A 24,698-nucleotide genomic window follows, 5' to 3' on the forward strand; every position below is an offset into this window, starting at 1 on the left:
ATTCTAAGTAGACCTTGGAGATAAGAAAAATAAATGGGTAGGATTACTTGCTAGATGCATTTACATGAATGGAGATCTGTGATATGACAAGACCGGGTTTATGTGGTTGGAAATTCCAGAAGGAAGTGGATTGATCTGATGAAATGGGAGACTGGTTATCACATTGAACATGTTATGTTTCCTCAGCTCCTTAAAGAACTCAAAAAAGCACAGAAAGATGATACTTTTTAATATTGTCTCAAAAGTGGTGGTGACCTAGTAAGGAGCAAGTCAGTTTCTCCTCTTAAGAGACTGGATTTCATGGTAGGAGTAAAAAGCTTGGAGTTCAAAAGCTTAAAAAAAAAAAAAAAGGTGTTTGGAGTTAATTTTAATCTGAATTCCACAATTTAGCATAGCAGTTAAGGGTACCTAGTGTGAATTCACAGCACTGAGATTTGAATCTTGGCCTCCTTCTCTTACTAAATTGGTGTCCTTGAGCATGATGCCAAATGTTTCTATTGCCTCAGTTTGATCAACTGTTAAATATGGATAATATTAATATCTAACCACTCACGTTATGTTGAGGAACACATGATAAATGTAGATAAGACCATGTCTTATGTGTAAATGTTCAATAAATTAAATGAAAAAGTCATCTGTAAAAATTATTGGACAATTTGTTTAATTTATACAAGACTTTTAAGTTGTCTCACCTCTCAGGGTTATTATAATAACAATACTACATAACACTTCTGTTCTATTTAAATAGACTTAAATGAGTGCTTAATAGGACCATATTTTCTCCTCCCAGTCACATATTTTGAGGTCCCTTTCCTTTTAACCATGAAGTTTTCCATTTTGTTCAGAATTTAGGGGAGCTGTCCCTGAATTCAAGTTCTTTTTTTTTTTTTATATAGTCCTTAGTGTTTTAGTAATCTCCGTTCTAAAATGAGCAAGTCCACCAATACTTCAACCAACTGATCACAAAAGATGGATCTCACTGGTGTGTGTCATATTCTTTTGTTGAATTAATAAATAAATGGCATCTTCACTATGCAATTGTGAAATAATTCACATGGAGGTACATCCATATAATTATGATAGAGGTAAAGAAGATTTTTGTTTTACCCAGGAAAGAAAGTAGAGAAAAAAATACCACCAAGTCCACAGGTGAGACAAGAAGAGAAGCATCAGCTCTGGCCTCAGGAAACTTCAAGTTCAGCTATACAGGCAAATCCTTGCACAAGAAGCTGTCCTGGGCCAGGGCCAGTCATGTCTTCCCATAGAGGAACTCAGAGGAGAAAGATCAGATATGTGGAGTTCTGAATGAAATTGGAAGAGAAATAGGGACAGGACTGTGGTGCAGGAAGAAGGCACCAGAGAGGACACTGACAGAGCTTAAGGCAACCTGGTGAGACTAGAATTCTAGGGGGCTTCAAAATCCAGGCCTATTTTAGAAATATGGGCAGCTCTTAAAAGTTTTATGAATCAATGTTTATGGAAGCACTTGATGAAACAGTATCAGTCACTTGTAATTGAAGTCTGAAGTAACATGAAGCTGGTGTTTAATGAGGGGAGGCAAGGTTTCCCAAGGTGACTCTTCCCCTGACCATGAAAACCCATATTTACATCATCCTTCCCTACAGAAGCATGGTATGTTGTTATGTGAGCACCCCCCAAAACAATTCATCTTTTGAGGATAGACAATGGTCACCAGTCCTAGAGCATGTGCCAGTGACTCAGCCTGATGCGTGTGAACTGGCCCTACCAGGGCCTTATGTAGCCCCTCTCTTGGACCACTATGAAATGTGTATGCATGGTTTTGCATATAGTGAAATCTCCTTATAATAATCCCAACCTTGGAATCTTGCTTTATTGAATATGCTTATTTATTTTTGCTGTAATTCTTAGTCTTTCAGTTTGTACTGAAGGAGACTCTAGAACTCAGTTCTAAGAAATTTGGCCCCAGTAAGGCACTGATGTTTTCCTATGAAGTTCTTCCCAGTTCTATAGCCCATCTCATAGCCAGAATTCAGCACACCCCACTACTCCCAAATCTATCTGTCCCTTTTTGGAAAAAAACATACATAGAAGCACACAGTTACACATGGCCCCATATGCACACAATTTCTTATACAGAGAGAATTTTAAAAGAAAAACAAATCCTTCCCTCTGATCCCTAAGGAAACTCCCCCAATTCTGCCCTCACTTCCTCCCACTCCACATCAACATTATTCTATTTTGTTTTTACATGCTATTGATGATTTTCAGCAGCAAAGGGAAATTCTATTTGTTTTTTTATTACAAACATAGAATTTTTTTTCTTTTCTCTGAGCTTCTTCTCTCTAAATGAGATTCTAAACTCCCAAGGAGTTGGAAATGTAATTTTTCTCTTCCTCTGTGCCAGGGCATGATATGACATACTTTCTGTTCACTGATTTCAGGCAAAGTGATTGAATCTGACTATGGAAAAACATAAGGCTAAGAACACACTCTGGAATCCAAGAGCTGAGGTTCCTACATCTATATCAATCACAAATTGTATGATCTTCAGGAAACTATGAACTTTTTCTACACCTGCTTCTTCAACTTTATAAATTTAGATAATTTGTCTTAGTGTTTGAAAGGACAAATGTGGCTGCTATGTCAAGAATAGAGAAAAAGATGGGAGGCAAGAATGGTAGCAAGAAGAATATAATGCTATTCTAATGACAATGTAAAAGTTATCAATATCAAGATGGCATCACCTAGAGCAAACCCAATCGGATAGGAGGTTAAGAGGAGGTTAGGAGGGATAGACATCAGCACTACTGTAGATTCCCTGAAAGACCTCTTACACACATTTGCTTGTGAACAAAATTTTTGCCAAGGACACTCCAAATTGTAGCTACACACAACTATATCTGGTTATATAGAAGATATAGAAGAATACTTGCCTGATACAGTGTGAAGACCAAAAATATAATGCAAAGTGTTTCAAAGAATGTCTGTGACCTACTACTGTGTCAACAGGACTGAGGCTAGTAGGTCGGTGACTGAAGAATGACCATTGGATTCAGCTATGAATTTGGTTACCCTGAAAAAAACAGTTACAAACTTTAGAATAATATGGGCAAACAATTATAGTAGGTCTAAAAAAAAAAGGAGAGAAGGTGGTGTTGGTGGATATTGACAACACTTTTTGGTAGTTTCTCTTAGCATAGAGGTGAGCAGAAAAATAGAATAGTAAAGTGATAAGTGAATACAGGACTTTTTTTCTTATTATTGGTAATATGTTCAAGATTGGAAAATGATGGAACATATATTGGGGAATTAACCATTAGAAAAGGAAAAGCTGATGGAGAAGGAAGGAAAGGGATACTGTCCTTGGATAAGGTAAGAAAGAAAGGAATCTAGTATTTTTGTACAAAAGCTGAATTTATTAGTAATTCTATTCTCAGCAACAAGAAAACAGGCAATACGTTAACACAAAAGAACATAAGTAGGTAGATGTGGAGATAGGAACTTTTGGGTGTTCTATGTTGATGTCTCTTTCTCACTGAAAGGGAAAGTACAGTCTTCAGGCTAATACGAATATACCACAGTGAATCTCACCATCATGTACATCCACAAGACACTAATTAAAAAGAAAAAAACTATAAGTAAATAGCAGAAAGATCAGTAGAGTAGAGGGAAGGGAATAGGGGAAAGGAGTAGGGAAGGGAAAGAGAAGTTCTGGGGACTGAATTAGAACAAATTATATTCCATGCTTTTATAATTAGGTCAAAATGAATTCTAAGGTTATTTATAACCAAAAAGAATCAAATTTTAAAAGCAGAATAGGAGGGGCTGGTGTTGTGGCATCAGTGGTAGGGCGCTTGCCTAGCATATGTGAGACACTGGGTTCGACTCAGCACCGCATATAGACAAATAAAGTAAAGATCCAACAACGACTTAAAAAACATATTTTGAAAAAAGAATGGAGGGCTGGGGATGTGGCTCAAGCGGTAGCGCGCTCGCCTGGCATGTGTGCGGCCCGGGTTCCATCCTCAGCACCACATACAAACAAAGATGTTGTGTCTGCTGAAAACTAAAAAAATAAATATTAAAAATTCTCTCTCTCTCTCTCTCTCTCTCTCTCTCTCTCTCTCACACACACACACACACACACACACACACACACACACCTCTCTCTTTAAAAAAAAAAAAAAGAATGGAGAAAGAGAGATATTGTAGTATTGATAATCCAGGAAAAAAGAAAAACATATGAGATCACACAGGAAATGCAATGCAAATTGAAAACAGAGGAATCTTTGTTAACAAGCTTTCCTAACTCACATTTATCTGCCAGTTTTTTTTTGCCTTGCCTCAAGCTGCTGTTTGTAAAGACTCAAAGTCTTTTTTCTCTGTCATGATCCTTCTGAAAAAAAATTTACAGATCTTTGTTGAAGATGCTGTATAAGGCAGAATTTGAGAACTACATTCTCTCTGGATGCTTCCAATATAAAGGTGAAATAAACATGTTAATAAATGTGTTCATTTTTCTCTTATTAAAAAACAAAAACAAAGGATAAATAGCTGCTGGGTTTGTCAATTAGTTCAGCCATAGCTGAACTTAAGGTGGTTTCCCTGGAATGGGAGGGCAAATCCAAAATTGAGAGGAATTAGAGATAGAGTGTGTATAAAAACATTACTAAAACTGATTCCAGGAAGAAGGAATGTCCTGTAGAGAAGGAAGCCAGGGCAAAGATGGTTTTGTTTACTTAATGATAGCAAGGGGCAACAACCACTGTGCACCTCTGCTTGCTACACAGACTACCTCGAGGCTAGTACAGCATCGCTGGGGCTTCATGTGGGCTGAGCACATTACACATCTCTCATCATGGTGCCCAGTACTGCCCCAATAAAGTTCTAGGTCCTAAAACTTTCAAGAAAGGAATGCCCTTGGTTCCCAGGACTAGGAGCCCATTCTGACAGAATAAGCAGCAAGAAGACACCTAGGGACTCAGGAGGGTGGCAGCAACAACAAACAAAGGACCTTCAGTTTTCTTCAAGAATGGTCCCACTTTCCTCTCCCCTTTGCATGTTGGGAGATATTGTAAATGAAATTGGGTTTTTTGTTTTGTTTTGTTTTGGGCCAGGTCTTATGAAAGCCAATCTCACTGTTGTAAGGAGCAGGCCTGAAGATATGTTATGGAAAATTAAAGCATGCACTGAGCATCACAGACCTCAGTCATTGTTACCTGCCCATCAAACCTGAGGTGGGGATAGGAAAGCTTTTGGAGCAGAGAAAGGAGTAAATAACTGCCTTTTTATGAATGCATATATGACAAGCACTGCGATATATATCATTTCTGTTTAACTTAACAGAAATCTTTGCTAATACCCAATAGATGGAATTACCTTCATTTTAAACATGAGGAAACAGACTCAGAAAGTCTGAGACATTTTAGTAACTGACACTTATTAGCCTTTACTATGTTTCAAGTATCTCCTGCTAGGAGATTCACTTACAGTAATCCTATGTAAGGACTGGTAGATAAAGAACAGCCTTCATGACATCCCAACTGTACCCCAAACCCTCAGATCTCCATGCCTTTATTTATACACTTTCCTCTACCTGGAATGTCTTTCTGGCTTATTCACCTGGCAAATGCTTACCCATCTTTTAAGACATTGGTTGAACATTACCTTCCTTTATGAAGTCTTTATTGATAATCTCAAGAAAAATCTCTTTTATTCCCTTGTTTGTGATCTGACTATGCTTGGGACTAACCCTAGCTATGAGTATTGAATTGAGTAAGTTAGTGAATTAATGAACAAATAAGATGAGTTCTTTTATGAATAGTAGCCTATAAAAACACCCAGTGACAAAAGTGAAGTCCATCTGTTTCTTGAAGTAATAAATGCTAAAGGGACAGAAGCATGATTTTTAAGGAGAAAGAGAAGTTCTCGGGACTGAATTAGAAAAACATACAAAAATGCTGAAAGTAGGAGTGAGAACAATTGCTCAATGCCTTTGCAACTGTTGTTCTGCTCCTAAAATACATGTCTGTGAGTACCATGTCTGCTCTCTAAAGTCCATGTTACTTCTGAACAAAAGTAAGCATCAGCACTACCCAAAAAGTTAGTGATAGAAACAGTCAGGTGTCAGGATTCCATACATATTCCAGGATTCCATAGCCATATTTAAAATGGGTCCACTTTTGGGCACTATATTCAACAGACTGCAAAACTGTCAGAGACTTGAGATACTGGGAAAGAAATGAGTTCATGATTGGCCAAATGATGTGTCCAGTATTAGAAAGCAAGTCCCATGGTTTGTAATAATACTCTTCCCTTACACCCACAAATCTATCAGCCATCCACCACAGTTTCTATACTACTCTCATTATCTCAACTGATGGGTCAAGACCACATCATCCCCAAAGTGAAGCAATCCCAGAAGGATAGTTGACTACAAATCTCCTTGGTTTTAGTCCCATAGATGACAAAATTGAGCACAGAAGTCACGATGCCAGGTTAGTCAGAAAGTTGTATACATGCTAGATGGTGAGTGGAAGTGAGGAAGGAGAAGAAGGCAGGAATGTAGAAAATGAGGGTGACACCAAGGTGGAAGCCACAGGTACTCAGAACCTTGAGTCTGACATCTTAAGATGGAAGGTGAAAGACAGCATGGAGGATATAAAGCCATAGGAGATGGCAATGAGGATGGACTCCAGACCCATGGCCAACAGAGCCACAGTCAGCCCATAGGCCATATTGATAGTGATGCTGGCACAGGCAATGCTCATAGATATGCTCACAGTACATGTAAGGCATATCATGGTAGCCACAGTAGGGAAGATTAAGGATAAGACAACAGATATAGTGTAGAATATACCCCAAAATCCAATTCTGCCTATGGCAGTGTAGTTGAGAATGGTTGTATATCTCCATGGGTTGTTTATCTCAATTGATAACCATGTATCTATCAAAGGCCGTGGCCAGGAGAACCAAGTACTTTGGAGCACAAGATAAAATGGACACAAACCATCTGATCCAGGGATCCACCAAAGGAAATCTCAACTGCATGGAGCCACAAAATGTCCAGCATTTGGGGCCCTGTGGTGGAGCTGAAAGCCAGATCAGTGAGAGAGGATGTAGTGGCACCCCCCTTTCTCCACAGAATAGTCTTAAGTGGGCTTCTCCAGAAATTTTTACCATGGCTGGTTTTAGGACTGTCAACAGAAGAGTCTCTACAAAAGAGTTCAATGTAGATAAACTTCCTATTTTTGTGTTGCCCTATTTTACTTGGCCACTGGCCGGGAAGAAATCAGCATTCCAGGGGCTGGACAGCCCCTTACTAGTGTTCCACAAATATGTATCCAGTATATAGTTTGTAGAAATTTGTAAACAAGGCCTCTAGCCTTGAGCTGGGGCTTCACAGAGATGTCTACATTTCTAAGATAAGTTACCAATTGGGCTCCATGGTAACTGCTAGCAGAAGGAGGAAAGAAAGGGGACAAGAAATTTTCCCCTTCTCAGGTCCTGGAAGGGTTAACTTGCCCCAGAACAGTGAAAGAAAAAGCTGCTTTTATGTGAACTTCTGCAGACTGTGAACTTCTGAGCCCCTCCCCTTACATGCTGGGTATAATTATTGCGTGTGTATAATGAAGCAGACATTATTATTCTGTGTGTATATATGTGAATGCATGATCAATGTGATTCTGCAAACTGTATACTCAGAAAAATTAGATATTATGTCCCATCTGATTCAAATGTATGATTGTCAAGGTCATTGTACTGTCATGTGTGACTAATTAAAACAAATTTTAAAAAATAAAATAAAATTCTGAAACTACCTGAACTAGGGGTTCAGGGGATTGATTACAACAAAAGCTGTGCCCTCTAAACCCGGCTGCAGCCAAATAAAACTGTTTCCTGCTATCTTCAGTGCCTTGCTTTGTCTGTCCCTACAACAAGAGAAGGCAAAGAAAGAGGTACATCCATCGGTGCATGAAGGGCACTGTCCATCACAATGACAAGGATGAGGGCAGTATTCCAAACAGTGCAACAAGATACATGACACAAGAAAGAATGACAGTCCAGACACAGCAAGGCTCCTACCCTGAGACCTTTGTGATATCGAAAGTTTCAGAGAGACCATCACTAGTGACATTAAAGACTGTCTGGAACCCCACCTTTCTGTCAGCCAGCACTGTAACTGCTACTTCAAGGAACAAACTAAGCAGCACCCAATTCCACTATCGAAGCACGTTTTCTCTATATGTAGTGCTAAAAATGCTTCACAGCTGCTTCCATTTGATTTAATTATCTATTAAAGAACAGCTCTTCTTACATTGTCTCTCCTTTACCGTAACTGTAATATACTTTTTAAACATAAAGTTCCCAGTTGAAAGGGGTATGATTATGCATTGTTTTCTACATAGGGCAGGTAGATGTAGACCTCAGGTTGTTAGATTTGTCTTAGTGTTTTAGTCACTATACTTTGATTCTTGGCTATACTCCTTCACTTCTATATCTACAAACTTTTAAATGAATTTAGCAGACACCTGTTTCTTGTTCTTTTGAGTAGCTTATCAGATTTGGATAGAATGGACATAATGGACCAGGCATTCACCATAGGAAATCTCAACCTTTTACAGCATCCTTTTGGCATACTTGCTTTCTATTTAGCCCTCACTCTCTCTACCTTGTGACTTATTTGAAACAATTACTCCAATAGACTCCCACCTCTGATGCAGTAGTTCCGCACTCCAAAAGGCAAAAGTTTAAGGTTTTCCATCAACTCTTTCAAATCCAGGCCATTCTGATATGATCGGATCCTGATCACTTGTTCTGCATCCCACACACTGTTGATCTGAGCACACAGAGGAGGACAGGAGGATAATGCTGGGACTGGAAGAACTATACACACACTTGGGTGGAAAATGAAAACAACACCCTACATCTAACAGGCACTTTACAAGGGTAACTATAATATCCCCAAAGTGAACAGGTTCTAGTTATTTTAAAAAAGTTTGCTAGGATTGTTATTTCCCTGCTCCTGGGCTTTTCTTCAAATGTCTCATAATGGAATATATTTTAAGAACCACTTTCTGAATTTCTCATTTTTCTATTCCCATAATAGCTAACATTTAAGTTTCTAAGGATATCATATTGTGGAAAAAAAAGTCAAATTTTTTTCCTTTAAAAAAATCTGAGAAGTAATTTTATCATGATATTTTGTGATTTTCTTTTATTTTTACATTTCTATGATTAAATGTCTGTGTGCAGACTTTTGTCCATGATTGAATTTGCATGTAGTTTTGTGTTATGAAGCTATAGCTGGCACTTCTACTGTTGAGTAGAGATAATTCTCTGTGCCTCTAATTGTGGAAACTTATGACTTATGACTATGGAAACTTATGCAAATGGCTATCAAAGTTTATTTTCTACAGTATTACAACTCTCTGGAGTCCTGTTTTATATCCTTCATGATATCTACTTTTACTGTAGTTTATGATGCCACAATGTGTCTCAGTGACTGTGTTTTGTTTTGTTTCACAGTGCCTGATAATACAGGTTGATGACTACTAATGTGAGGATTGTAGGTTCAATTAACATATTCTGCCCAGTGTCCTTCCCCTTTTCTAGTATTTTAATCCTACCCCAACACTTGTATTGCAGAAAGGATTTATTTTAGTAGATACCACCGACTCTTATCTTCAAATGTAGTTTTCCCCACAGTTTCTCACCTAGTTTTGTCCTGCTAGAGAGCTAATCAGGTATGCAGGGCCTACACAGTTGCTAATACCTTGAGGGATCTGCAGCCTCTACTCTGGACTGGCACCCTTGGATATGGCACAGGACAGATCTTCTCCATGGTTTCTTCTTGGAGACCAAAATCCAAGCTTTCATTCACCACAGCTGAGAGGATTATGCAGCTTTGTCATCAAAGTCTACTCCTTAAACTTCTGGTTTGGATTCCTTTATCATCCTGAAGCTACAATGCAATAAACTTAATGGGGAAGAGAATGATTTATGGACATCAGTAAACTGCTCTCCATTAAGATATAGCAGGGCACAGTACCAAGTAATTCTGCTAACAATAATGCCAATAATGTCTTCCACCCTACTCAGGGATCTAACCACTGGGACCTACATGATGATGGAGGAGGAAGAAGCCTACTTCTAGGATCCCAAAATACTTCCTTTCTATCATCCTCACTCTGTCCCAGGGACTCGTTCTTCCCTAAGGAAAAACATAGGTAACTGATCTCAGAAATTTAGACCAACAAATTTGAATAACCCATGTACTAGGAAGTGAGACCCCAGAGATATTTGGGGTATAGTCCTTTAGACTCATGGGGCATCACAACACAATTGAGTCACAGAGCCTACCTCAAAGATGTGCATCCTCCCCAGCCCCAAGGACATGAGACTCAGTTGTTCAACCCAGACTTGACTGTCTCCTGAAGTACGCCCTAAATTTTTAGTCTTTCGTTTCCTCTTAACTTTCCAAATATGCTTCCTCTCTCCCATATTTCCATTAATTTTTATCCTTCTACATGTTTACCTTTATTCACTGGTACTCTGAAGAATGATGAGTCACAGCACTAATGGATCAACATTTTTCAGTAAAGGTGGATTGGGGAATTGATGACATTCACTGAGGTGTAAGAAACAAAGAATTTAGAATAAGGATGGACTGGGAAATCCTGAAATAGATTTGGAAGTGCTAAGCCAGAAATTCACCTGAGATACTCAGAGAGAAAGCTGGTACACTGGGAAAAGTACCAATATTAAACTAAGAGATTTAGGAATCATTATTATAGAAGAGTCAGAGTTGACTATGAAAGTGGACAAATTCTCTGAAAGAGGAATAAAGAAAGAATTGTTAATAATATACTCTCAGGAAACACCATTCTGTAAGGAAATGGATTAAAAATACATTAAAGGAAGCATCTTCAGGAAACAAGTCCATAGATCAAATTCTGTAAAACATTTTTGTAATGTGGAAAAATGGAAACATTTCTGCACTTTAAGTCTCTTACTGGAATAGATGGTGAAACATCAGCATTGAAAGGGATGCTTCTTTGTACAAGAAATTCAGGGGCAAAAAACTGAGATCATTTTCAATAACTGATAAGATAGCAAATTTGAGCATTTTGCAGGTTAAAAAAGAAGAAGCCTGCATAGAAAGATAGAATGGTGCTTCAAAAGTAGAGCATATTTCTGGCATAGGCAGATGCCAAAGGAAGAACTTTAGCAAAGAGGTAAGTTACACGTATTCTGAAATATTGACAGACTGTACCTTGGGACAAGGAAAACAAAGATAAAAGAATAAACAGTTTCAAGAGACCGTAAGGAAATTCATGGCTTCTTGGGATAGCAAAGGCTAGAATTCCAAGTTATTCTGGAGTGGAATAGAGATGACTCAGAATGTCCCCACCTCATGTTCAAAATTTAAAAAGACTCTGAGGTTGGAGAATAGATGAAGTTCCCAAAATCTTAAAACATGACCCATACTTTTCCAGATAATGCTCCCTTTGCCCACCTACCCTTCAATTTACATCACACGCAAGATCCAAGCAATCTTTTTAATGTAGAACAGGCTTGGGCAGTGAGACAAGAGCTGTCCAAGTATGCTCACAACACAAGCAGGAGGAATTCCCAAAATAAGTGACTTCCCTCCCCCTTCCCTTCCCTCTCCTTTTCTTCCCTCTATCTAGGGTGGTGCAGAGTGGGCATCAGCTGGAAGGTCCTGGGCCTATGGCATTCCTAACAGTCTCTCAATGGCAGCGTAGATGTCTCCATCTGTGGCCATCAGGGCCTGCAGGTTGGCGTCATGATTAGCAAAACCCAAGGCCTTCAGCTGCTCAAGTTCTTGATGGTAGCGACCTTCGGTGATAAGGTATGAGGATAATGAGGACTGGGTAGACTGTGAACAGGCATGGACCAATTCATGAAGGAACTGAAGAACGGCCAAGGTGGGTTGCACAGAGTTTTCTCTATGACCCCTATTTTCTGTGACTCCTCTAGCCCCACGTGGCCTAGCTGGGTCCCGTAAGAATGGACCTAGTGCAGGCACCTCCCTGGACAGTATTTGTAGGCCTTGTTCTATCTGTATCAGTGCCTGAAGTGCTCGCGGGTTGGTGAGAATGGAAAGTATTGGTATCTGATGATGCATGGGACTGCCAGTTGTCATCTGGTGTAGCAGACTTGGATTCTGCTGTAGGGCATACAAGAGTCCACGCAAAATAGAGGGTGAAGGTCTCAGCTGATTGGGTAGAGAATTTTTCTCTATGGACTGCTGGCTATCCTGAGAGGGAGGCTCTTGGCCTGAATGTATGTCTTGAATACCAGTCCTATGCCCTGAACTGGCCTGATTTGAGGCCATGCCCCTGACCTGGGTAACCACTCCTGTACTGACCTCTTGTTCCAATGGCCTAGCAGGCACAGAAGCAGTAGGAATGGTGGTGGGAGTATCAGAATTGCCATGAGCATTGGTTTCTCCTTTGCAAGACTCTGAACCTGAGATGTGGCCTTTAGAGACAACTAATAGGGCCAGAGTGGAGAGCATGAGCTGCTGGAGATCAGAGCAGATTGGATGCATGGCATTGTCACCACCTGGCACGGCCTTCAAGGCCTCCAGCCTCTGTTTCCCTGCCTCCAGGAGCTCCTGCTGCTGGGCTCGCTTCTGCAAGGTTTCCAGAGTCTTGAGAGCTGGGTCATGTTTCTGTACTGGCCTTGAGGATTCAGGAACGTGGTTGCCAGGAACGTGGTTTGCTTGTTTCTCATTGTCCAGACCTTGAATTAAAGGGTCTTCCAAGAACTGCACCACAGACTCTGGTGCAGTCATCAAGAGTTGAGTCAGCTGGCTAAAGAAGTCAGCCAGATCAGGTGAGCTCCGGGCCAGCCGACCAAGCCTAGTGAGCATCGAAGCCCCCTTGGAGGCTAGTGGTTCAGAACGATGGGTGCTGTGGCCTGTGGTGCCTGGCATAGCTCCAGGGATGGCTAACCCTTTCAAATGAGTCCTCACCACCAAGTGGACTGTAGTGCCATCCAGGATGCCCCGCTGGCTCAGTATATCTTGATCCCTAAGGATTTTTCCAGTGAAGATGAGTACCAATCGATCAATGTCACAGTGACGGCGTTCAGCGATCTGCTTTTTAAAGTGACGAACACTACTATCTTCTGCCAGCAAAAATTCCTGGCAGTCCCGTGGGGTCTTGACAGACACTCGGATGATACGTGATGACGGCTCCCTACCAGACACCAGCTGGCTGTCCCCTGCTTCTTTCCTAGCCCGTGCCATATTTCCTTGAGACAGAATGCTAGGCCACCTAAGGATACTGTGGGGCACAGACCTGTAGAAGCCTAGATGTGGCACTGAGTACACGTGGGTGCTGGGATCAGTAGATGTCCAGTGATGTCCTTTCACCCACGTCCTGCAGAGGCCACCTCCCCAGTGTAGCCCTGCAGCCACCTGGCTCCCTTAGAGGGGGCGGTTACTCCACTCCTGGACCAGCCTTTGGGGATATGGTGTCAGTGATGAGGTCACAGTTGAAAGGCAGGCATGAATGGGGGAAGGGCAGAGGTCTCTACAACCTGCTTAAGGTTAGGCTCTCTTTATTGATTTGATTTTAACAGCAATAGAAAAATAATTAAGTGTCCTTTCTAGAAGTATGTTTCACACCATCCTGTTTCACTATTGGATATTCTACCCGTGGCATTTGGTGAATATGGCTGAATAGGAAAGTCACTGATCTAAGCATTAGCTTAGGAAGTACTAATTCTAGTCACTAAGTTACTATCAACTGATCATGGCCCAGCCAAGGTCTCAAGTCCTTGTTTCTGTATGAATGGAATGGCAATATGTATCATTATCCCACAGAGCCTCACAGAGATCAGTAGCTAGCTTGCACCCTGAGGCCCTTCAGGGATGAAGGAATCCATCTACATGTTTCTAACGACACCTCCATGTTCCCCAAAAACTTGTAAGCAAAATTGCTTTTGGAGAAACAAATTGTAATCCCAACTCAGAGGATCAAGACTGAGACAAGAGAAATCATGGGAAAATAACAGTATCTGGGTGATATGACTTAACAATTATTAGATTTAAGGTAACATATTTACTACAAAGGATACTTGTCAATTGGGAGAAGACATATTTCAACTGTAAAAGCAGAAAACAGTGAGTCTCTGAGGCACTGTTTGGATCACTCCAGGCAAAGTGAAGTCTAATTCCTGCAGCGACTATTGATGACAGTGAAGATGAATGCATCACGTTATCTTAGGTTCATAGCATTAGCTCTCACTATTATATACTTAACCCTTTTCCTGAATCTGAAATTTTCAGGGACGATAAAATCAAATTTTGGCTGCCTAGAATACTACCTGCAAAATATCTTGCTGGGTGTGGGGAACATGAGCATTTAGATCCTTCTACAATCTCATCATTTATCATATATTGATATATATATTCTTAAACAATTATTTGTTTTTGTTTGTTTGTTTTGATACTGGGAATTGAACTCAGGGGCACTTTACCACTGAGCTAAATCCTCAGCACCCCACACACACACTTTTATTTTTTTTTTTAATTTTGGGCCAGTCTCGCTAAGTTGCTGAGGCTGGTGTCAAACTTGTGATCCTCCTGCCTTAGTCTCCAGAGTCACTAGGATGACAGGTACGTACTGCAGACAAACACTGATTTGTTGGAATCGGCATTTCCATTGTCCAATCAATATCAAGATGAGGTAAGTTGTAAGTTCTGAGTTTCAAACAACTACCCACTCAAGAACTTTCTTAGTGCCTCATGACTCACTGACACCCAGCCAGACTACTGGGCCTCTCCTGATAATTCCCAGACCTCCAAACAGCTTCTAGCATGCCAAGTATTAGAAGCACACCCAGTTCCTTTGAGGATTCTGTTCTGGTTGCCCCCAGCAGAAGCAGGTATTTTAATTAATGGTTCTGACTCTCTCTTAGGAAACACATTAATGTGCAGCTGGGGTTAAAGTATCAAGAATCACCTTTTCATATCTGGTGTTTCTAGGGGCTTTTCCCCTCATGGACCTGAGGTTAACCAACCCTTGCTCTCCTCTTCTATGGGCTCTATTATCAGGGTTTGAAGAATAGCCAGGAGCAAGTTTTCTGAGGGAAATCAAGAATACTCTTTTGACCCAAATTTAGTTTCAGGTCCCTGTTAGAGATCTAGAGTTGCCATACATCAAAGCTGGAGATACAGACCTGCTGTTCCTCAGTATGTATGGGTGTTATTGGAAACCATGGGACCAGCCCATCTACACTGACTGTGTAGACAGAAAAAAAAACATGTGAAGCCCAGAACTGATCCACATGCATGACTACTTGGTTTCACTGGGTAAATTTACAGAAATGGAATTACTCTTGGGTCAAAAAATATCAAAGTTTTAAGTTTATGCAACAATTTAAAGTGCTAGAGAGGCATCAAGGCCAATTTTTTATAGGAAGAATTTAAGATTTAGGTCAAAATGATTTAACAATCTTTTCTTATGAATGCAGAACTGTATGCAATAGTTGAACTCCATGCTAGAAATTTAGTCCCTAGGAGCCTTGCAACTAGCAGTTGTGTGTTAAGTCAGCTTTCTGTCACTGAGACAAATACCCGAGATGACTTATAAGAAAGAAAAACTTAATTTTGTCTCATGGTTTTAGAAGTTTTAGTCCACAGTCAGCTGATTCCATCACTTTTGAGCCTGTGGCAAAGAAGAACATCATAGTAGGGAGCATGAGGTGAAGCCAAGTTGCTTACCTCTTGGTGACCGAGAAGTAAAAAGAGAAAAGGAAAACAGGGTCAGAGTCCCAATATCCCCCGCAAGGGCACATCCCCACTTCCTTCTATCAGGTCCTACCTCTTAAATGTTTCACCAGCTCTCAAGAGCACCATTGGCTCAGGACCAATCCTTCAATACAGAGCCATGGGGGACACTTAAGATGCAGACCATAACAACTTTCTTTGTAAGTTTAGGCTCAAGTGTGTCCCGTGTCAGATCAGCAGCCTTAAGGGATTCTTTAAAATTGAAGAAGGAGAAAGATTATCTTGTGGTTGAGGCAACTGCCTAATATATCCCTAGCAGGTACTTGAGGTGTAACAAGCATGATATATTATTTATTGATTCTGACTTCTAAGCAGGGAGAGAAAATTAAAGTTAAATAAACAATGCATACATATATATTTTAATATACATGCATAATAAATTTACAAATTATTTACATAGGTATAATAATCAATAACTAATAAAACAAAGTATTAAGAACTGAAAAGAGGGCTGAAGTTGTTGCTCAGTGGTAGAGCACTTGCCTGGCATGTGTGAGGCCCTGGGTTCAACCCTCAGCACCGCATATAAAATAAATAAAATTTAAAAATCCATTTACAACTAAAAAATATTTTTTTAAAAAAAGAACTGAAAAGAACATGTTAGTCATATCTAAATGTAAAATATTTGCTGATTAGTGACTGAATAAAATTTATAGTGTTAATAACATTAGATATTGGGTAAGGGAGCCTTCATGTATAGATACAAGGACCAAAATTATGGTTATAGTAATCAATCATAAGGCACTCATTAATATTTTCCAGAATTAAGAACAGGCAATAAAATATAGGAAGGACAATGGGGGACAAAGGAGAAGAAGTAATGGGGATGGAAATTAAGCAAATTATGCTCCATGCATGTATGATTGTGTCAAAATGAACCCTGCTATAAAGTATAGTTATAATGCACCAATAAAAACATTAAAAGGAATAGGTAAAAAATTGTCTGTCCAATGGAGAAGCAATGCACATGATCACCCCTTCATTAGTTAGGTTTTTTAATGTTTTATTCCTTGAAGTCCCTTTTTTAGTTTACATTGAGTCAAATTAATTATTCTAACTGAGGATTCATGGGGTTTCATCTTATCAAGCCCAATTTGTAAGTATTGAGGCTTATTTTATTTTTATTATTTATTATTTTAGACTGTCAATGCACAATATATAATATATGGGGGCAATGGGTATTATAAGAATAGAAAATTAAGACAAGAGTTGAAGTGAGGCTGTTATGGTTTGGATGAAGTGTCTCCTAAAACTCATGTGTAAGACAACGCAAGGAAGTTTAGAAATGAAATGATTGGGTTATGAAAGCCTTAACTTAATCAGTGAATTAATCCATTTAAATGGCTTAACTGAGTAGTAACTATAAACAGGCACATGTGATTGAAGGAGGTGGGTCAGTGGGAGAATGTCTTTGGATCAGATTTTATTCATGGTGAGCAGAGCTCTCTCTGCTTCCTAGTTGCCTTATCTTGAGCTGCTTCTCTCTGCCACACCCTTTCACTTTGATGTTCTGCCTCACTTCCAAGCCAAAGCAAAGAAAGTGACTATCTATGGACTGAGACTTCTGAAATGTGAGCTCCACATAAACTTTGTCCTCTATTTTTTTTTAAGTTTAAACCTCTTTATTGTGTAGCTAACACCAATTACATCTCAAGACAAATAACATCCTTTACTCAAACACCTGGTACCAAATGTGGCCATTTCAAATTTTTCCCTCATCGGAGCCTCTAATCTTTCAGGATTATTCAAACAATAATTGCCCTCTGATTTTTTTTAAAAAAATTATTCATTCTTTTTAGTTATACATGGCAGTATAATCTGTTTTGACATATTTATACAAACATGGTGTATATCTTATTCTGATTAGGATCACTGTCTTGTGGATAAACACGATGTTGAGATTCATTGTGGTTTATTCATATATGTACATAAGAAAGTTATATCAGAATCATTCCACTGTCTTTCCTATTTCTATTTCCTCTCCCTTTCCTTCATTACCCTTTGTCATATCTACTGAATTTCTATTCTTCTTCAACCCCCTATCCTTATCATATATTAGCATCCATGTATCAAAAAGAACTCTTAACCGTTGTTTTGGGGGGATTGTCTTATTTCACTTAGCAAGATCATCTCCAGATCCATCCATTTACCAGCAATTGTCGTAAAGTCATTCTTCTTTATGGCCGATTAATATTCCATTATGTATATAAACAACATTTTCTCTATTCACTTGTTGGTGCACACCTAGATTGGTTCCATAGCTTATCTATTATTGTGAATTGTGCTGCTATAAATATTGATGTGGCTACATCACTATAGTATGCTGATTTTAACTCCTTTGGATATATACTGAGGAGTGGGATAACTGGGTCAAATGATGGTTCCATTTCTAGGTCTTTGAGTTATCTCCATACTGCTTTCCAGAGTTGTTGTACAAATTTGCAGTCTCACCAGCAATGTATGAGTGTACCCTTTTCTCCATATCCTCACCAACTTTTATTGTTACTTGTATTCTCAATAATTACCATTCTGACTGGAGTGAGGTAAAATCTCTGTGTAGTTTTAATTTGCATTCCTCTAATTGATAGAGATGTTGAACATATTTTTATATAGTTGTTGATTGTTCATATTTCTTCTTTCAAGAAGTGTCTGTTTAGTTCCTTTGCCCATTTCTTGATTGTGTTATTTGTTTTTGTGGTGTTAAGGTTTTTGAGTTCTTAGTATATTCTGGAGATTAATGCTCTGTCTGAGGTGCAGGTGGCAAAGATTTTTCTCCCATTCTGTAGACTCTGTCTTTACATTCTTGAGAATATAGTGTAGCTCACCTTCTGAATTAGTCCAACAGTGTCCATGATCTCTGATTTCTTCATACCATGACATACCATGGTGCCAACTGAAATGTGGGTTCTCTTAGTCCCACTCTCTGATTTCCCCATTGTGGATCAGCTCTGGTGACCTCTGGCACTGGCAGAGTAAAATGTTTTCTTCTCTTATTCCATCCAAACTCCTGAATCCTCTAGCTCTTCTGAGAATCGAGCAGTAAATCTCAGTAAATCCAAGCATGGTGGCACATGATTATAATCTCATCGGCTTGGGAGGCTCAGACAGGAGGACCATGAGTTCAAAGCCAGCCTCAGCAATGGCGAGGTGCTAAGCAACTCGGTGAGACCCTGTCTCTAAATAAAATACAAAATAGGGCTGGGGATGTGACTCAGTGGCTAAGTGCTGAGCTCAATCCCCAGAAGCACAAAAAATAAAATAAATCCCAGTAAAATCCCTCTTTTCATCCACCACTGAGAAGGTATTTATCTACTTTCCAGGTCTCACACCATGAAGCACTTGGAAAACAACCTTATCTTTCTGCCATCTTCCTCTGACTGTTCTTTCTCCTCTGAAATTGTTCTTGTCATGTCTCTTGTCAGCAATGAAAAAGGTGACTAAAACAGAGGCATCCTTCTTTTTTCCTCTATTTTATATTTAGTTACCCACTTACAAGGTTTACGTTTGATAGAATCCCAGATATAACTCTAATTCAAATCCAGTTTGATGTTTCTCAGCTTTTGCATTTTATCACTTGTCAAAGTTAACTTGGAACCTATGTTGGAGAGGCACAAAAAGTGCCTTTTTCTGTTTTTCATTATATAAGTTCTTTAATATATGAAAATATTGGATTTCCAATTGCATCAAATTATAAAACTGTGCTTCTTACATCTAATTTATCAGCAAGTCTAAAATGCCCCATATCTAACCATTTCAATATGGTGGGTGCTGTCAATACAGCAATAGCCTGCAAGGCTTTTTCCCCTACTTCTTCTCTTGTTCCATTAGTCATTACTTCCTACAAAAGCCAATGTAATCTTTTAAATCAATTCACCTCACCTCTTTACTCTAAACCATAAAGGTTTTCTGATTTTACTTAAATTAAATCTAAATTTCTTACCAAGTTTAAGTGTCCTCATGATTTGGCCTTGCCTCTCCATGACCCCATCTCCCAAGCTCCCTGTTCCAGTCACAACAGGATTCTCAAGTTTCTGAGTGAGTTCATTCCCACTTGTTAATCAATGTCTGAGAACTTTTGCTCCTGAACTTCACTCAGCTAACTCCCTTTATTCATCACATTTCAGTTTAAATACTCTTCCCTTTAGTTCTTCCTAATTACCACCATGAAGAGTCCACCTGTCAATTTCTGCTTCCTTACCTTGTGTGTCTTTGTAGCCCCTTCTTTGCTTGAAGGTATATTATTTAATTAATGGGTTGCCTGTCCCATATTTCTGGATTTGATGAAAGTGGTCTAGAACATTTCTATCTCCCAGCATCAAGGAAAGGCCTTGCTATAGCAAGGATATTCAATTAATATTAGCTAGATGTATAAATGCATAATCAGTTTCTCCCTTTCCTTAATCTTACACATCCAATTTTATAAAAAAATTCAGAAATCCTATTTTCATAATATACTCTTAATTGCCCACTTCTAGTCTACTTCTCTTGTTGAGAACCTTAGACTAAGCCAACCTAAGTCTACATTTCTCCTGAAAGTCTGCTGGGATCTTCTGACTTGACACCTGCTCTGCATTCTCCACCTGAGATCAGAATGACTGCCACATCCATTAGTAACACAGCCTTCCTGGTTTTGCATTCACATTTCACCTTGAAGCACTCTTCCAAACCCTCTGCATGGTAGATACACTGGTATTTTTTTTAATAATTTTTCAAACATATCCACCTCTAGCTAAACTCAGGGTTTCTTTTTTAAATTTTTTTTAATTCTAATTTGTTATATATGACAGCAGAATGCATTACAATTCATATTATACATAGAGCACAATTTTTCATATCTCTGGTTGTATTCACAGTAGAGTCACCATTCGTGTCTTTATACATATACTTGGGGTGATGATGTCCATCTCATTCCACCACCTTTCCTACCCCCATATTCTATCCCTTTCCTTCCCTTCCTCTCCCTCCCCTTTGCTCTATCTAGAGTTCATCTAATTCTCCCATGCTCCCCCACTAGTCCCATTATGAATCAGCCTCCTTATATCAGAGAAAACTTTTAGCATTTGGCTTTTTGGGATTGGCTAACTTCACTTAGCATTATATTCTCCAACTCTATCCATTTACCTGCAAATTCCATAAATTTTATTCTCTTTTAATGCTGAATAGTATTCCATTGTGTATATATACCACATTTTTTAAATCTATTCATCTATTGAAGGGCATCTAAGTTGATTCCACAGTTTAGCTATTGTGAATTGTGCTGCTATAAACATTGATTATATGCTGTTTTTAAGTCCTTTGGGTATAGACTAAGGAGTGGGATAGCTGGGTCAAATGGTGGTTCCACTCCAAGTTTTCCAAGGAGTCTCCATGTTGCTTTCCATATTGGCTGCACCAAGTTGCAGTTACCAGCAATGTATGAATGTGCCTTTCCCCCCACATCCTTGCCAATACTTATTGTCATCTTTATCTGCCATTCTGAGTGAGATGAAATCTTAGAGTAGTTTTGATTTGCATTTTTCTAATTGCTAGAGATGTCTAATATTTTTTCATATATTTGTTGATTGATTGTATATCATCTTTTGAGAAGTTTCTATTCAGGTCCTTGGCCAATTTATTGATTGGGTAACTTGGTTTTTTGGTGTTAAGGTTTTTGAGTTCTTTATATACCCTAAAGATTAGTGCTCTATCTGATGTGCGTGTGGTAAAAATTTGTTCCCAAGTTGTAGGCTCTCTATTCACCTCACTGATTGTTTCTTTTGCTGAAAAGAAGCTTTTTAGTTTGAATCCATCCCATTTATTTTAATTTTAATTCTTGCACTATAGAAGTCTTATTAAGGAAGTCAATTCGTTTTATACTTTTCTTTTGTATGAAACATGCTTCCCCTGGCTCTTCGAGTGCCTTGCCTTCCCAGACCCTTCAAGTCTAGGCATAAATACCTCCAGAAAGACATTCTGAACACCCTTCTAAAAAGTGTAGCTCTCTCCTTTTACTATATGCAGTAGCAAAATGCTTTATTCTCTGCACAAAATTTACCCTAATTGCAATTCAATAATTCTTTATGTAATAGAAAATCAAAAAGAATAAGGAATAAGAGTATGATCTAACCAAGTGCGATGAAGCATGCCTGTAATCTGGGGGGGCTTGGGAGGCTGAGGCAGGATGATCCCCAGTTCAAAGCTAGCCTCAGCAAAAGTGAGGTGCTAAACAACTCAGTGAGACCCTGTCTCTGAAGAAAGTACAAAATAGGGCTGGGTATGTGGCTTAGTGGTCGAGTGACTCTGAGCTCAATCCCCAGTACCCAAAAGAAAAGAGTACGATCTCAGCCAGGCATGGTGGTGCATACCTGTAATCCCAGCTACTTGGGAGACAGAAGCAAAAAGATCACTTGAGCCCAGGAATTTGAGTTGAGACCAGTCTGGGCAACATAGTAAGACCCTGTCTCAAAAAAAAAAAAAAAGTAATCTCTAGAAAGATTGGTTCAAATCCTGACTCCAGCTCCATCAGTTACTAGCTATGTAATCGTGGTCTAGACCCTTACCATTGCCCTGCATTAGCTACTCATCTGTAAAATACATATAATAATAGTGCCTGCTTTATAGAGTTACAATAAGAATTAAATGAGTTAATATTGTAAAGGTGGTACAATAGTGCCTAGTTCTTAAGTGAGCACTCTATAAGAGTTAACTGTTACTTCTGAGATCTATCAATTCCCTTAAATTGTAAATTTCTTAGAGAATATCTCTCTGCTTACCATTGTATTCCTAACACCAAGCACAGTTTATGGCATATAAAAAGTATTCAGAAAATAATTAAGTAATGAATTGAAAAAGGCTGCTTAATAACTTAGAAAGTTTCATGATGCATTATCAAGTTAAAAGGGCAGATTTATTAAACTATGTGGAAGACCAAACATCATTGTTTTAATAGTGTTGTCTGGTAGTGAAATTATTTTTTATAATATCTTATTTTACTTATGTATTTTATCTACAATTGACATTTACATAAATAATTAGAAGAGTAGAGACTAAACCTTTATCAAAGATGCATTCATTACTTGCATACAAATCAGCACAATGTCTGTCTACACAAAGAATTCATACTGTAACTGGAGACAGGACAATTTCACCACAGCAGTAATACCATGCAGAATACAGTGGAAAAAACTCTACTCAAAATAAGAATTATAATGTGTGCTTAAATAAACCCAAATATGACAGAATTCAATGAAGAAGCTACAATGCTTTATAGAGAACAAATAAAACCTGAATTGATGGAAACATTCTCTACTCTGAAAGGAAAGACTGTCTATTGTAAATTTCTCAATTTTCTTCTAATTTATATGTGTAGGAAAGCCAATCAAAATCTCATTTGATCTTTTCTGAAATCTGATATCTGCTATAAAGAAAATTTGGAAAAATAAAGACAAAATTAATCAATGGTATTTCACAGAAGAATAATGACTTAAGCACTGGGCCTTTGTAAATTAAATATTTTAATGTTAAAATAATTGAAGTATAGTACTAATAGATAAAATAAAAAGCAAAGAAGCAGAAATACACATACATACATATGTAGGATATGGTATTTGCAGGAGTCAAGTGTCCAAAAATTCCAATTAAATGCTACAAATCCTCTCCTGATCCACTTTTGGGGGAATATGGATTGAAGTACAGACTAATTTGTTTTGGTACCATTGTAAACAACACAAGCTTTGGAAATTTTAAGTCCTGGCTCTAATATGAAAAATCTTTACAACTTTAAGCAAAGTATTTCCCTTCATCATATGCCTCAGCTTTCCTCTCTGTAAATTGAGCATAATAATATTAACTGCACTAAAGGACTGTTATATGAAATCTGACTTAGAGAGTTTAATAGGGCCTGACATAAAATAAACTCTAAATATCTGCTAGCTGCTATTAAAATACAACTTAAGTAGTAAGAACTTAAAACATCTAGAAAATATGTGTACATATTTATGATGGAAATATTAGAACATGTTTTAAAAGGAAAGAATATGAATGCGTACACACATTTCCCATTATCTGAATAATACCTTCCTCTTAAACTGCAGTCCACCTCTCTAGCTACTTGTGATGCAGATTAACAATGTAGATTGAATCAGTCTCTTTGGTGTGTGTATGTGTTTGTGTGTTTGTGTGTTTATGTGTGTGTGTATGCATGCACATGTGCACTCGTTTGTTTGCTTTCTAGCAAATTTCTTGGTCAGAAAAAGGGTAAGATTTCTTTGGGAGGAGCCAGGCACTATGCCCAGTATGACCAAAGCTCTCTGAGACTGTCTTCTCCACCTACACTACTCCCATGCCAAGAACAGATACTTGGTCTTAGACTTCTGCCGACAGAGTGCTAGAGTTAGAGCAGATGAGAAGTCCCAGGTGACTGGCACTTTGAGTAATATCAGCATGCAGGGATGCCTTCTCCTCAAAATTCCAACAGTCTTTATTCTTCCAGCCACAAATTCTGGTCCTATTTACCCAATCTCCCCAACCACATGGATGTCTATGGGGATAAGGGGAGCAAAAAAGGATGGTTGGATTTGATCAGCTCACACTGTTTTCAGGTATGGAAATATTTCACTGAACTCCATTAATATGTACACTTAATATGTGTTAGTATTTTTAAAGAGGATATATATAACAAGAGAAAAATCTACTAAAATAACACTCTCCTCCCTGCCAGGTCTTTCAGACCTAGCCTACCTGCAGACCATCCTGGAAAGCTGAGTTTAAGGTCGTATGAGACTTCAGGTTGCTGGCCCAAATGGAAGTCAGGTAAGAACAATAAAATTTCTTTCCATGAAGTTTCTCAGATCTACTTGGCCCTCCAAATGATGAAAAGTATGGGTGGCATTGTATATCTTCCCCATTTAGA

The 24,698-nt window shown here is 38.7% G+C and overlaps 1 protein-coding gene across 1 annotated transcript; it reads right to left on the reverse strand.

Moving 5' to 3' along the window:
* Positions 1-11,713: 11,713 nt before the first annotated feature.
* On the reverse strand, positions 11,714-13,261 carry LOC308641743 (ubiquilin-1-like; the record flags this gene model as incomplete). Its single annotated transcript, XM_081280354.1, has 1 exon — positions 11,714-13,261. The coding sequence occupies one exon, from the start codon at positions 13,259-13,261 to the stop codon at positions 11,714-11,716; it is 1,548 nt and encodes a 515-aa protein (XP_081136480.1).
* Between the last annotated feature and the right edge of the window lie 11,437 nt (positions 13,262-24,698).

This window comes from Spermophilus citellus (assembly GCF_964194105.1).
Source record: "Spermophilus citellus genome assembly, chromosome: 2".
NCBI classification, from domain to species: Eukaryota; Metazoa; Chordata; class Mammalia; order Rodentia; family Sciuridae; genus Spermophilus; species Spermophilus citellus.